This window comes from Dendronephthya gigantea, unplaced genomic scaffold, assembly GCF_004324835.1.
Source record: "Dendronephthya gigantea isolate DGI-Jeju-01 unplaced genomic scaffold, DenGig_1.0 000858F, whole genome shotgun sequence".
In the NCBI taxonomy this organism is placed as follows: domain Eukaryota; kingdom Metazoa; phylum Cnidaria; class Anthozoa; order Malacalcyonacea; family Nephtheidae; genus Dendronephthya; species Dendronephthya gigantea.
Window position 1 is genome coordinate 1 of NW_021163868.1, and position 16,164 is coordinate 16,164.

Below are 16,164 nucleotides of genomic sequence, written 5' to 3' on the forward strand. Positions count from 1 at the left end.
TCTGGCTCGTGTCCTGATGTTTGTGTGAATGCACACAGGTTGACCATTGCATGATGTATATATTAAATATTTTAATTTGATAAGCGCAGAAGTATATATCTGCACTTCTCTATTATAGGATAACTAAATTGTAATGTGAAAATCTGGCTCGTGTCCTGATGTTCGTCTGAATGCACAGATTGATCATTGCATGATGTATATATTAAATATTTTAATTTGATAAGCGCAGAAGTATATATCTGCACTTCTCTATTATAGGATAACTAAATTGTAATGTGAAAATCTGGCTCGTGTCCTGATGTTTCGTCTGAATGCACACAGATTGATCATTGTATATATAAATATTTTAAGATAAGCAGAAGTATATATCTGCACTTCTCTATATATAACTAAATTGTAATGTGAAAATCTGGCTCGTGTCCTGATGTTTCGTCTGAATGCACACAGATTGATCATTGCATGATGTATATATATAAATATTTTAATTTGATAAGCGCAGAAGTATATCTGCACTTCTCTATAGGATAACTAAATTGTAATGTGAAAATCTGGCTCGTGTCCTGATGTTCGTCTGAATGCACACAGATTGATCCATTGCATGATGTATATATTAAATATTTTAATTTGATAAGCGCAGAAGTATATATCTGCACTTCTCTATAGGATAACTAAATTGTAATGGAAAATCTGGCTCGTGTCCTGATGTTTCGTCTGAATGCACACAGATTGACATTGCATGATATATTAAATATTTTAATTTGATAAGCGCAGAAGTATATATCTGCACTTTCTATAGGATAACTAAATTGTAATGGAAAATCTGGCTCGTGTCCTGATGTTTCGTCTGAATGCACACAGATTGACCATTGCATGATGTATATATTAAATATTTTAATTTGATAAGCGCAGAAGTATATATCTGCACTTCTCTATATAGGATAACTAAATTGTAATGTGAAAATCTGGCTCGTGTCCTGATGTTTCGTCTGAATGCACACAGATTGATCATTGCATGATGTATATATTAAATATTTTAATTTGATAAGCGCAGAAGTATATATCTGCACTTCTCTATAGGATAACTAAATTGTAATGGAAAATCTGGCTCGTGTCCTGATGTTTCGTCTGAATGCACACAGATTGACCATTGCATGATGTATATATTAAATATTTTAATTTGATAAGCGCAGAAGTATATATCTGCACTTCTCTAATAGGATAACTAAATTGTAATGTGAAAATCTGGCTCGTGTCCTGATGTTTCGTCTGAATGCACACAGATTGATCATTGCATGATGTATATATAAATATTTTAATTTGATGCGCAGAAGTATATATCTGCACTTCTCTATAGGATAACTAAATTGTAATGGAAAATCTGGCTCGTGTCCTGATGTTTCGTCTGAATGCACACAGATTGACCATTGCATGATGTATATATAATATTTTAATTTGATAAGCGCAGAAGTATATATCTGCACTTCTCTATAGGATAACTAAATGTAATGTGAAAACTGCTCGTGTCCTGATGTTTCGAATCACAGATGATCATTGCATCTGTAATATAAATATCTAATTTGATGCGCAAGTATATCTGCACTTCTCTATAGCCAAAAGTAATGAAAATCTGGCTCGTGTCCTGCATGATGTTCGTCTGAAGCACACAGTTTGACCATTGCATGATGTATATATATAGTCTTTCACATGATCATGATCATGCCTGCAGGCTACTTGTTTCGTGTAGAAGCGGTCAAGATCCACTTTCAATCCCGAAAGAAATTGGCGCGCAATCCCATCACGCCAAGGAAAAAGAGAAGAATGTGCATGCGAAGCAGAAGGGAAAGGGTATGTCAAAATCGTTTTCCAGAAGAAGCAACGATACGTTTAATATAATTTATTCCGTTGATAATGACTTTTTTGTTTGTGTGACTTATTAGTTGTTGGAAAGGCGATTAAAAGTTGTAACAGATGAAGAACAGGAAGAATTTGGCGCAATTCTGAAAGTAGGGTACATGTCAGAGGATGAAGATGACACTGATGGGGAAGGTTGGCGCCACTTGGAATTGCCTTGGAGAGCGAACAATGTGACGCAGTTCCTTAGGACTTTGGACAGTCGAATTAAGGATACGAAGAAAGAATTTATGAAAGAACGGACAAAGAGAACCAGTTCTGGGTTATCTTTTAAGAAAGCGCCTAAAGATGCTCCTACATGGGCTGTGAAGCAATCTCTGCGGACAGAATTTAATAAGTCAGCCAGTGCATCTCGTGGGGGAACTGCGTTACGGACGCGAGGAGGGAGGGGTGTAAGAACGCGCGGAGGTGTGCGACGATCTATTTCGTACTCTGCAAAAGACGTACTTAGCTCTTTTACTGATTAATCTGTATATCTGCAAATTAAATGGCAAAAAATTACTTTAGAAAATGATGTGTTTACATGCATGAATTGAGGTTGCAACAGAATAATATTCGGGATTTTTTGTATACTATTTTTGGTTTACTAGTAAGTAATTTTTGAGTTAAGTGCATGTTCATCATTATAGCTTAAGATTTGATTTCCACTACAACTACAGTATAAGTATCAGTAATCGATTGATTTCGTGATTGCATAGTTAGTGTGATAGAACTATCGTATTTGATTGCATGGTTTCCTTTATTTGTGGTATGGTAGTGGATTGCAAGTCTAAACCGTGCTTTAAATGTGGTAGGTGCTGTTTACTTTAAATGTGATTGATTCATTCGTAGTCACATGACTTTCAAAAAATGCAATGTTTCCCGTCTGGGAAACAAGTGAAAAATTTTTGCGTGCATATTGTCATAGCAACGTTTTTTGAAAAGAAATTGTCGTTATGCAAAACTCACTATTTCCCTCTGGAGCATACATTAAGTGTATATTGTGTATAGGTGCTGTATATTATAAATGTGATTGGTTCATTCGCAATCACATGACTTTATATAAATGCAATGTTTCCCGTGATGCAGGGAAACAAGTGAAAAATTGATGCCCGTATATTGTCATAACAAAGTTTTGTGAAATGAATTGTCGTGTAACATGAATGTTTTTCCTATGGCAAAACACTTAATGTACGCTACACCTCGGGAAATAGTATGAGTTTTGTTTTCCCTCGAGTCTTACTTTAAACATTCAGACTCTTGGGAAAACAAAACTCACTATTCCCTCGGGAGCATACATTAAGTGTATAATATACAGAGGGTGGTAAAAAAAGAAGCCCCCAACGAAATGTAGCACACATGTATCTTTTCACCATTAATCTATAAATGAAGGTAGCAGAAATAAAAATTATGTGTTTGAGCATAATATATTTCCTCATTATTATATTTATTATATTTATATCTTCTATACTCATTATGTTTCATCTGGTAGGGAATATCTATCAGTCTGCCAAGCATTTTTATACTGCTTGGACTTTAAATTCGTATAATCAATTTCTTTAAACTTGGTTATTCGGAATAATTTTTCTGCCCGCCTGTGTGCATGATCATGAATCGTTTCCCACCAGCTTATATATAGTTGATTCATAAACTGCGGATGATGGACAATACAGTAACGATCAAAATGGAGATAAAGACCTTTGAAAGTAGGATACCTATTTCACCCATTATAACCCCCTTCGGAAATTTCGTTACGAAAATTTGAATTCGCAAAGAGAAATATTACTTCCAAACATAATTTCGTAATTAGGGACAGACTTTTACTAATCAACGATATTTGAAATCGGCCGGACTCGGCGAGCTTTAATCGCTAAATTTATCTACTAGGTCTTATATGCCTCTTTGCGTAGAACGCACAATACATCGGAGGTTGCAGAAGGCTCGGCGGCAAAACTTCCATTCAACATTTAAAATTCTTCATGTTATATGCTACTTTACTTACCCTTTGTAACATTTCGAGTTTGGTACTTGGTAACATTTTTTGCAAGAGCGCCTGTATCCATTTGTCAACGAAAATGCATGACAATATCTATCTGAATATCAGAGAAATCTTGTACACTTTATGCACCCAAAGATAATCTTGCTCTATACGATTATCAGGGCTATTGGTCATTTATATAATGAAATGAAAGTCTAATAAAATGAATGTACAAAAAATTTTGTACTAATTCAAGTGAATCACATTGTAACTAACATGACGTGCAAGGCTGTATTTAGCAAAATATACGCATAACTCAACAACTGCTATCCCGACGATATTCTGCCACGGAATATCAGGTGTATTTTATTCCGACGTATTCTGCGCGCAATACTACCAGTATTCCGGAAATATTCCGAAGGAATACCCCAGAATATCTAGGAATATCAAGAATATTCCCGATCATATTGCGTGGTATAGAGGGCGGAATATGCGGCTTTTCGCCCAGTGCCTGGTATGAAGCGGACCTTTCTTCATATTCCAAAAGTTCAAGCTTTTCAATTGATAAATGACGCATTTTTCATACTCAATAATAATGATGGTGAAAAATGCCCAAATACGAGTCCGATAAAAAAGTTAGTGAAAATTGCATATTTTATGGACGATTTAAAAAATAAGATAACGTAAAACGACGGTTGAAGTCGGGTCTAAATGAAGTCGGGTAATGAGAGCAATATCTTCTAGTTCCGAAAAAGTGCAAAGACGATGAGGTTTTTTAAATATTAAAACGTCAACGAAGAACAAGCAATTTGGGTTCATGGTCAGAAAGCTTTGGTGAAACCTAAGCATAGGCTTAGGGTGGGTTTCAGGGTGAGGAATTGGTGTATACACAGGTTAAATACATGTGGGGGGGTTATTTAATAATAACGTACGGTGTTTAACATTGGCTAAGTATAGCAAGTATTAACAAGTAACATAATATAGAATAGTACTATTGTTAACTATATGACTATATATGACATATATATATATATATATATATATATATATATATATATATATATATATATATATATATATATATATATATATATAGTACCTTTTCTGACACTTTGTAACACTATGTTTTCGATACCACATATGAAAGAGCAGATCAAACTGAGTACTCTGTACAAATATAAAAAAATTGCAGGAGTAGGAACATGTTTTTTTTTTCAGTTTTTTGAAGCTACCTGAAAGCTACAGTAGGAGGCAAAAGTTTGAGTCCAGTGACTGTATTTCATTGTTTTAGCAGCATATATTAATTTTCTACAGAAAACCTTACTGAAAAGAGAACTAGAAAAAAGTAAATAAGTGAACTGAAAAAAAATGCTGCACAACAACAATGGGATGTTATGATATTCATTTAACGTATGTTAATGTGCAAAAATTCATTACATGTCAATGCTTAGTATCCCTCTTTTTTGCTCTTGAAACGGCCTTTACTCCTGCTGGCATAGATTCCATAGGTTTTTTAATGTCGCACGTTCAATACTTTGCCAGCATTCGTCGACCACTTGCCTCAAGTCATCCTGGCTGGTGGGTCTGTGCCTCGCCCTTTTCCGGTTAAAACCGTCGTAAAAGTGTTCCATAAGTTTTAGATCTGGAATTTGAGGTGGAAAGCCATGAGAAAGAGATCACCAGAACGAGTTTGCTTCTAAAAGATTTCTGGCACATAGGAGATGTGCATATCTTTAGGGTGATTATCATGTAGTTAGACGCGCGATCATCTTTGTGCCAGATGAAATTCCATGTCCTTGAAGAATTGGATGATACTTTTCTTTAATTAGGATCCTATTATATCTTTCAATATTGCCAAACCCAGCATGACCGAAGCAGCTAAAAGTTTGCTTCAGTAGGATTTAGTTTCTTCGAATTTCTCCAAGGTTAGTTGCATACGACCTTTTGAAATTCTCACTTTTTCTGCGATCTTACGAGGAAAGAATTCTTCAATACTTAATGCAACTATTTGTCCTTGTGCACCATCACTTTGCCCTTTTTCCCACCCATCCTGAGTTGTGTAAAGGAATGAGAACTTTATTTTGTTATAATTTAGATCAATAGGACCAAAACAATGTGCAATTAATATGGTTTACAGTATTAAAACACTAGCACGCATGTCTTAACTCGAATACACTGCCAGGATTTAATACTGGAATTCTACAACAACTGGACTCAAACTTTTCCCCCTACTGTATCTTTGACAGGTATCGGAAAATGACCTGTACTTTATGAGCTTTTGCACAACGAATATTCACATTTGTTATTTCATTCTTATACCATTTTAAAGCTCTTTCTTTGGTCATTAAACTGTGGTAGTTTCAAAGAAAACGGACGTTTAATTTTTGAACGCGAGGCGCTCGAAGATGCACCGTCGGAATTCAATTTATGACCGAAATTTCGGAACAAAAACTTTAAACGCACAATTTGGGTTTAATTTTTTTACGCCATATATAGCGTTTCGAATGCACTTTTTACACTCCTAGGTACCTTTTTTCTGGTCTTTCTTTTCGCTATAATTTCACTCAGTATTCGTTGCTATTTTTGCCGTTAAAATTATTGCAAATGTTGACCGCTATAAAATTATTTCCCTGCTGCCATTGTGAATTATGCGTCCTTCTTCTTCGGCGTTGTTTGCCCGTTGTACGCGTGTTTGTTACCTTGTTCTTACTTTGTTTTAAAGCTATTTCTCAGCTTAACAAACTGTGCGAGTTTCAATGAAAACGGACTAGTACTTTTAGAACGCCCGCTGTCAAAGATGCACGATCAGAATTTATTGTATAGCCGTATAAAAGTTTTAAACGAACAATTTTGTTTTAATTTTTTCACGCTATATATTTCGTTTCAAGTGTTCATTTTTACATTGTTAGGTAGAATTTTCACTGGTCTTTCTTTTCGCTATAGTCTCATTCAGTATTGAAAGCTATTTTCGCTGTTAAATTTTTTTTTAATTTTGACAGCAATAAAATTATTCAAGTGCAGCTGTCTTAGATTAGAGGTGGTTCTTCTTCGGCATATTTTAGCCGTTTTAGACTACATCGTAAAATAATTTTTGCCACAATTGTAGACGCATATTCAGTCAATAGAACCGCTATAGTTTTAGCCTGGAGACTCTGTCCAATTTATAGAAAAATCTCTGTTTCAATGTAATTTTTGAAAAAATGATATATCAAATTTTACCCCATCTCTTTGCAGGGTATAAAATTTGAAATACTTGATCTACAGACTTGTAACTTTGTAAAAATTCAGAGGGACATGAGAAAACTGTATTGACACTTTCAGACTGACAGTTTTAAAAGCAATCCCAAAATGCCACAATTTATGGCTGTTAGAATGATGTTAATGAACATTTTAGTGTCTCAGTTTTGGCAAGGTAAAATTTGAAATAGTTGATCTACAGACTTGTTACTCAGTAAAAACATTCAGAGAAACATGAAAAAACGTTACTGACAGTTTCAGAGTGACAGCTTTAAAAGCAATCCAAAATGCCAAAAATTATGCCTGTCAGTATGATGTTAATGAACATATTAGTCACTCAGTTTTGGCAAGGTGAAATTTGAAATACTTGATCTACAGACTTGTAACTTCGTAAAAACATTCAGAAGGACATGACAAAACTTTACTAACAGTTTAAGAGTGACAGCTTTAAAAGCTATCCCAAAATGTCAAAAATTATGCCTGTCAGTATGATGTTAATGAACATAAAAAGTGACTCAGTTTTGGCAAGGTAAAATTTGAAATACTTGATCTACAGACTTGTAACTTGGTAAAAACATTCAGAAGGACATGACAAAACTTTATTGACAGTTTCAGAGTGACAGCTTTAAAAGCCATCCCAAAATGCCAAAAATATGCCTGTCAGTATGATCTTAATGAACATAAAAAGTGACTCAGTTTTGACAAGGTAAAATTTGAAATACTTAATCTACAGACTGTTACTCAGTAAAAACATTCAGCGGAGCATGAGGAAACATTAATGACAGTTTCAGACTGGCAGTTTTAAAAGCAATCCCAAAATGCCAAAAATTAGCCTGTCGATACGCGTTTATTTACAATATAAAGTGACTCAGTTTGGAGAAGGTAAAAGAAATACTTTATCTCCACACTTGTTACTAAATAAAAACATCCAGAGAGACATCAGGACTATTCTGTGGGACTTTCAGACTGCCAGGTTATTTAGCAGTCCCAGCAGAAAAAAAAATGCATGTCAATACATAGGCAGCCCAGAAATCAGTTTGTACTCAGTCTTCAACTGCATTGTTTACGCGCGCGGTCAGCTATTATTGTCTGTACTAATTACTGTATTATATATTATTAAGGTTGGCAACTTAATTTCAAAGCCAACACGTACCTTCGGAGAAATAGTAAAAAAACTTTAAAACTACACAGCAAAGAACACAAAAATTACATAGAAGTAAACTAAGATACCTTTACTAAACTACTAGCCACTTTTTTTGTCGAAAAGGACACTGAAAGTGTCGAAAAATCGGCATATTTTTTACATATTGTTGAATTTTTCGCTGTGACTATGCGGGATGCAAATTGCCTGATACCGGCTTTCGGTTTGAATCACGAATGCATTATTTCATTGGCTTTTAAAATTTACGTCAAACAGAGCAAATTTCACGATACAGCTAAATAAGTTTTTTTAATTGTTTTGCTTCGTGTTTTGTCTTGCTTTCTCGGTTTTCAAGTTGCATATCATTATAAAGTCGTCATCATTTATATTTGATATAAATGTTATCGCCTTTGTTTATATATAAGTTATGTCGCTTTTAAAGAGTTTTACACTGCTAAATTTCCGAAAAATCTGAGGAGATACACTTTAAAATACTGAGGAAGGTATACTGATAGAAGGTATCTGAGGATATACACTTTAAAAATACTATATTCAATACTGTTTGCTAACCTTCAGTTGCTCGCGTATGCTGTATATCAAGTTGTGTCAGGTCAACGAAAACAGCTTCTTCCCCTTTGAAATTGCACATTTTCCGTTGCAAAAGAAATAATATCCATTATTATTGCATGGTCACACAGGTCCAGTATTAAATGTCGATAAATTTCATCACCTAAACTCGATAATTTGATAAAAACGGGCTTGGAATATTCCACTGTCATATTAGTTTGGATGCCAAAAGTAGCTACAGTGTCACTGAACAAAGTTTTCACGGCGTCTGGAAACAACTCGTTACCTTGAAACTCGTTGTCTTGATCTTTAAAGAAAAACAAAAATTCAGATCAGAACGTCTTATTACATAAACTAAAAACACTCTTTGAAAAATATATTGATATCGCACGAAAACAGGCTAATATAAAGATAGATCAAAATATATATTCGGTGCGAAAAAATTCGAGTTTGTTTTGTAAAAACACATACTATACGAACCTCAAATACTAAAGATTGTATTTACCTATGGTTGTTTGAAAAAAAAAAGATCATAACCCGTTGAGTAACTTGAAAAAAAAACATTCCAAAAAGGACAGATTTCAAAATAACTTTTAACCGAAAATGACAGCGTGCTTCCTTCTGAACACTTCTATTGCGCATGTGCTATTATTAAGAACTAAATTACATCACCTTAGAGGCGATCAGTAGGTTTTGATAATTATCTACTACTATTATTCACATCAGTCCCTGTAATCGCAATAGTGATAAACACTAATGCCATTACCCTCTGTGCATGTAAATTGATTCGCCATTATATTTGGAAACACACACAAATGAAGTGTTGATTTGTTCATTTTAAGGTAAAAAATATCTATACCATGGCACACACAAAATTAACACCTGAGCAAATAAATATTTTGAATTTTGCAACAAGTGGACATAATGTTTGTATATTCGGCAAAGGTGGTGTTGGAAAATCAACTGTGGTACATGAGATTAGATCCAAAATGCATGAAAAAGGGAGTAAATGTCAGATTGTCAGTGCTAGAGGAATAGGGTGCGAGGGATACCGCGGCTTGGCAAAAACTGTCCATTCGTACTACACAGCCAAAAATTGATCAGGTTGTTCGGTGTTGTTTATCGAACAATGCCTGAACAACACTGTTATCAATGTTGAACAACGTTGTTCAACCGACAATCGTTATCAACATTGTTCAAACAACTTGTTCACGCTTGATCAACGAACAATGGTTCAACAACATGATGGAACAAACTGCAACAGGGTTGATGAAACATGCTTGACAAATGCTGTCAGAACAATGTTGTTCAGCGCTGTTTATTCATCAAGCGTCAACAATAATGTTCGAACAAGCGGGAACAACATTGACGAAACAACAAGTTGTTCTCAACTGTTCGAACAACCTTTATAAGCATTGTTGTCAATGTTGAATATTTATTGACTTCCGCCTTGACCTTGTGTAATGTGTCAGGCATTTGGCGGGCGTTAGCGACCCGCGACGAGACTGTACTGATTCGATCATATTTGACAGTTTGTTTTGAATCACTTCAACGCGCCTTTGTATGGCAGATTTAGTTTTATTTTAAACTAAGAGTACTTGGAAACTATTTACGTTCGCATTCTAAAACATCCAACAGAATGTATTCATATCAGTCGCTTGGTCATTGACTTTAGATCATGTGAATCATGTCATCGTTGGAAACTCTTGAAAAGGTCCTCGTGGTTGGAAATTAGAATCCTCGTCAAACAAGTATACCACTATGCCAGTCTGAAATTCAAAGCCTTTACAAGGAGATATTGATGACGGCGGTAGCGATCAAGACTTATTACCACTTTATAATATTCTATCACATCCGACTTTATAATATTCTCAAAGACTCATAGTGGATTGTAAATTATCCTTTTCTGACGACCAAATGGCGCACTGTCACTGATGGCCGCAAGTGATTGTTAAAATATGGTAATGAAAAATGTTCTTCGTCTAAGCAGCAAACGAAAAATTTATTGACAACTATTGATTGCTACTATTATTATTACTAATATTTCTAAATAACTGATATTTTTCAAAATTCAAATCAACATTGTAGACTTTAACTACAACTCTGAAACTCTTAAACATCATTTTTTAAATTTTTTAAATTGTTTTTATCCTCTTCATTCTTCATGTAGGATTTCCTCCCACTCGGATGCAGAAGGCCCTCTTGCACCATATCTTCTTTCCTTCCATGTTTGGAAATTAATCCAAAACTTATCATCCTTCACACAATCATCCCTACCGGTTTCAGCCACATATACTTTCTGGAAAAAAGGAAGGATAATGGTGAGTTAACGTTGAGAAAACTGTTCTTTTGCTGTTGTTTTTGAGTACATTTAATCTAATCTACATACATCAAGCCTAGTTTCTAAAGTCAAATTCAAAAAACCTTGCTCCACTGCATGGTATGGTAAATTTTGCCAAAAAGGTCACCATTACATGCTAATTTTACAAACCTATTTCCCCAATTGCATAATCCTATAGCACTGGTAGTTAGATACTAGTAAATAGATAACTAATAGTTTTTTTTATTGGATCAGGCCATCCAAACATGCAAACCATAAAGTAATTGTTTAATCATATATAATCTTTTTATATAGAATGGAATTATTTGATCTTGCAACAAGCAAGAAGTACAAATTATGTGTGATAATCTTACCACAAGAGCAGTGTGATGATGCACTGTACTCTCTAGAGTAGCATTGAACTTCACACCTAGCAGCCCACAAATCTTTGAAGAGAGCTCCTTGATTGAAGCTTTTTCCATGGCTGACCAGTTCCCAATTCCAAGTATCTGAGGTGGAGAGACATTTAATTTACTAAATTTATTATTTAAACACTTATTTAATCAAGAGGCATTTTGGATTGATAAAATTTTACCCTTCTCCTCTCTTCACTTCTCCAATATGTGAACTTTTTCCCCTCAAATTTGTCAACCTTGCTCATTAGCTCTTCAATTTTTAGCCCGTATGGTGAGTTCTCGAACTCAATCCGTAGTTGTTCCTTAATTCAAAATCATATCATAATATTGCATAAAACAAAATGTAGTGTATTTCTGAAAATATTTAGTGTTGTTATGCATATGTATGTATGTGTGTATGTACACACTTACAGTCTTGCTTTCATTGGTCTTGGGAAACCGTCCAAGTTGAATGTATGCCTTTGCCAATATTTTCGTTACATTTGTCTGTTATAATAGTTTTAGTAAGTAGATTATAAAAAAAGAATAAAGTCTTATGTGCCAAATATAACGCAAAAAATGCATGGTTGTTTATAAATAAATACTGACTGCATGGCTTGATTTGGCCAAGTCAAATTCTTGCTTGTCAAACTTGGAGCCCAGATTTTTATTGCCTTCTCCATTGTTGCCTGCCGTTTCTGCACGTCTTTGACCATTTCTTTCAGCTCTCTCAATTCCTTTAGTATCATCGTCTCCGTGTCCGGCTCTCTCATTAAATTCGGGTCTTGCGTTTCAGAATCATCTGGCAAAAAAATGTCAAAGTTTATTCAGTACTATTATGTCTATGTACAGACAATTTCAGAAAAATACTAAATATTAAAATGTAATATTGTTTACCGTCAAATATATTAGCAGGAAAGTTCCCACGGCCATACGGTCCTCTCCTTTGACTTTGTGCGTTTCTCGTGCTGCCGTTGAGGGCAATGTCAACATCGTTCAACAAATTGTTTCGCCTACAGTGTTTCGGAAATTATAAGACCAGATATTCGAAATAATGATGAAACGCGTCAATTTAATATTATATTTACCTGCGTGAAGCTCCCAATGCTCTTAATTCATTGGTTGTCATTTTTCAAATTAAATATGGCGCGAAATTTGGCCTTAAAAAACTCTGCTTTAAAATATGTTTTAGCAAAAGCATCCATGCGTTGTTGTCCTTTACTGGCTCGACCAATCAGGTACAAGTACCTACGTAAATCAACCAATCAAAATCGCTAAATGCGAAGCGGGAAAATTTTTTGCCAGGCAAGCACGTCGCGGGGAATTTAACAAAACAAAGGGATATTTAATTTGGTAAATAAAAATTCTTGATTTAATTTGAACGCAAAAATGAAAAAAAGAACATGTCGATATCATTGTGACATCTGTGCAGTTAATTTTGAGTCGTGGGATAGGTATTCTGTCCATTTAACCTCAAGAGGACATCGTATGAAACAGCTCGCGACAAGGACGACGACACAAAATATCCAGCTGGTTTCTGACACATTTGAACCCACCGACGTATATGCCACAAGTCAACAGGAATTTTTATTCATGCAAGAACCAATGTGCGAAGATATTAGCTTTGAGAATAACTCTGACAGTGGAAGCGACGATACTTTCAGTGACGTCGCCCTGAGCGACTCTGAGCCGGAGCAAAGCGATAGCGAGGAAGAAAGCGACAGAGAAAATATGCTACGACCATCTGAGCAAGGCAACGGCTTATACTTTCCGTTTCCGTCTGAGATATTTTTTCTGCTTTACAGCTACGTCCATAACGTTTCCCGACCGAAGGTAATTTTTCATTTATCATCAAAGAATTGAATTGAATAAAGCGATTTGACGATTTTTGCCCTGATGTAGTGTATGACGAAGTGTTTCTAGTTTTCAAAGCCGGGTTAACTTTACCATAACTCTGATCGCAGGTACTTCTGAATTCGCTCCACCGCGGATGGAGGACTAAAAAAAGCCACCAGCACCGCGAAAGGTTTCCTAAATAGCCGCGTAACAACACCAATAACAAGGCGTGAAACACATGTAAAAATAATGTGTTTTACGCCTTGTTATTGGTGTTGGGCGCACACATAGATAAAAGCCTCTATATAAGCGCCCTGGTCCTGGCGTATTATGCGTCTTTAGTAGTTGAAAACGGCCATTAATTATTTCAGTCTGGAGTAAAACATCAATTCTTGTCGTACAACCAGTCAAACACACACCGAACTACAGCAGCGAGTTTCATCTACAGATAAGTTGCAAGGTTTCCCTCTCCAAGATTATTTGTTTCATGCTAAAACAGTGTGCATGCATTGCACATGAACCTATTTCATAGCTTCTAGGGGCGGCAGAACAGGGGCTAAGAAGTACATTTGTAACAATTTTCAAATAAATTTTTAGAATATCGATACTATATTCGTATTTCTGGTTGGCATGGTTAAATTTTTTTATCATTTTTTTATCATCAGTTACTGCTCTCCATTTTCATAACCAAATAGTTCGCAAAAGAAAACAATAATGCAATAGCTATTTATACCATCAATTGTAATCATTATAATCTAGTCAATTCTGCTATTTAAATTGCTACTTTCAGTCTCGTGCAGACCTAGATTTTCTGTGGATGATATTCAAGAAACTTCACGTAGATGTTCCTTCCCTTAATTCAGTGATTAATTTCAAAATTAAGGGAGTAGAGGAGTTACTACAGCCACAAAAGGTAAATATTACACGATGCGGTTGGGTTTCCATGTCTTCCTGTATTATATACAGATTAAAGCCCGACTAAGATCGTTAAAAAAAGGCCAATGTACAAAGTGCAATTAAGGCCATTTATTAACACAGGTAAACATTTCAATTTCTAGGATTATTACAACGGCTATCCATATTACTGGTTACGGCCTTCGGATATCGTTCAACTTCAACTCGCAATACCAACCAGAGCCAGTGCGCTTATGAGATTTCCAGAAGAGACGACACGTATATTAACGAGATGCCACAGGTTAGATTTATAGGTACAACCATAGGCGTACGGGCAGATTTTCATACGTACGGGGGCTGGACTAAATTTGTCCGAAGACATGACGTCATAGATTTCGTGACGTCATCATAAAATTATATGATCTGAGAAGACCACAGGTGACAGACTTTCCTTTGAAAGGCTATCATTTACAGTCTGTGGATATGCGTAAGAATCGAAACCAAATCCAATCTACGCTATTTGTAGTAAACCTGTAAAAATTGAACTTGTTGAAATACCTCTAAATAGACCGTTGTAACGTCGTTGCCTGAATGACAAGACACGTTTTGCCCGAAAAGGAGGAGGGGGAGCCCAGCTTCACTTTCCCGTACGCCTATGGGTACAACTTTGTCCAAATGTTTTATACCATGCACACGAAGCAAGATAACGCGTACACTGAACTGCAGAATGAACAGTACATGTATTCCCTTTGATACAGGGACGCAAGTGGTTGGAAAACGAAGACTTTCAAAGCTCATCGATCTCTGTGAACGGAACGACGTATTATCTGAAAGATATCGTGAAATTTTTATCTGACGGGGATATATATATAGGAAAACTAACCAAATTCTTCGCTAAGGTAAGTGTGCAGTGCTTTAAAAACAGATTCCATTAAGATTGTCCGGCTTCCAGTCCTCTCCGAACACGGAACGGATGATGGGTTGTCGATTTTTTAGACCCATATATTAGGTTGGCTTTCCACGTTTACCTAGGAACTTTAGAGAATAAGGGGCTACGATTTTGGAAAGATAATCATACTCGAATCAGCTGAACTATATTTGTAACCGGCTTGCGACTTCTATAGTGTCAGTTTAATTTTAGGTCATTCGCAACCAAACGGAAATTTTGACAAAAATCGAATATATTCAAGATGAAGGGGATGGACGTTATTGCATTTGTCCAGATGTGATAGTGACCATCCATACTTCCAGTATCCAATGTAAAGTTGATCTACATCCTCGTCAAATAAAGCAGAAATATGTAAACGAACAAGCGTCTGAAGTATCAGAACAGGTTTGCGCAACTAATAAACTCCTAAACAGTAGCATATATTTATGTAAATCCATACGCGGTTTCTTGTTCTTTGTATAATAACGTTTTATTATTAAAACCTTTTTATCACAGGAAGCCAAAGACATTCTTGCACCACACGTCGACAGGATACAATCCGGTGGAAAAAATCCGACTTCCACAGTTCCGTTGCTCGTCTTTAGCGACGAAACAAGCGGAAACACAACGAAGAAATGGAATCGGTTGGAGAGTTTCTCGATGAGTTTGGCGGGCCTTCCACGAAACGAATTTCGAAAAATCGAAAACATTCACTTTATTAGCACATCTAACGTAGTTCCGTCTGTTGCACTTGGGAAATCCATTGCCTGTGACCTACAAGGTAGAGTCAAAATTTCAAATTATGGTTTAAAACGACAAAAATAGTGCTACATGCTCAGTCTTTTTGTCTCATTTCGTTGCAGAACTCGAAGAAGGTAAATTAATGTACGACGCGCATTTTAATGAGAACATTTTGGTAAAGTCACCTGTATTATGCGTGTTAGCGGACAATCCACGGGCATCAGAATTCGCATCACT

General features: G+C 35.7%; 1 protein-coding gene across 1 annotated transcript; it reads left to right on the plus strand.

Annotated features, from left to right (window-relative positions):
- Positions 1-1,765: 1,765 nt before the first annotated feature.
- On the plus strand, positions 1,766-2,396 carry LOC114544589. Its single transcript, XM_028563179.1, has 2 exons — positions 1,766-1,845; positions 1,938-2,396. The coding sequence occupies exons 1-2, from the start codon at positions 1,819-1,821 to the stop codon at positions 2,376-2,378; spliced, it is 468 nt and encodes a 155-aa protein (XP_028418980.1). The 5' UTR covers positions 1,766-1,818; the 3' UTR covers positions 2,379-2,396.
- The last annotated feature ends 13,768 nt before the right edge of the window (positions 2,397-16,164 follow it).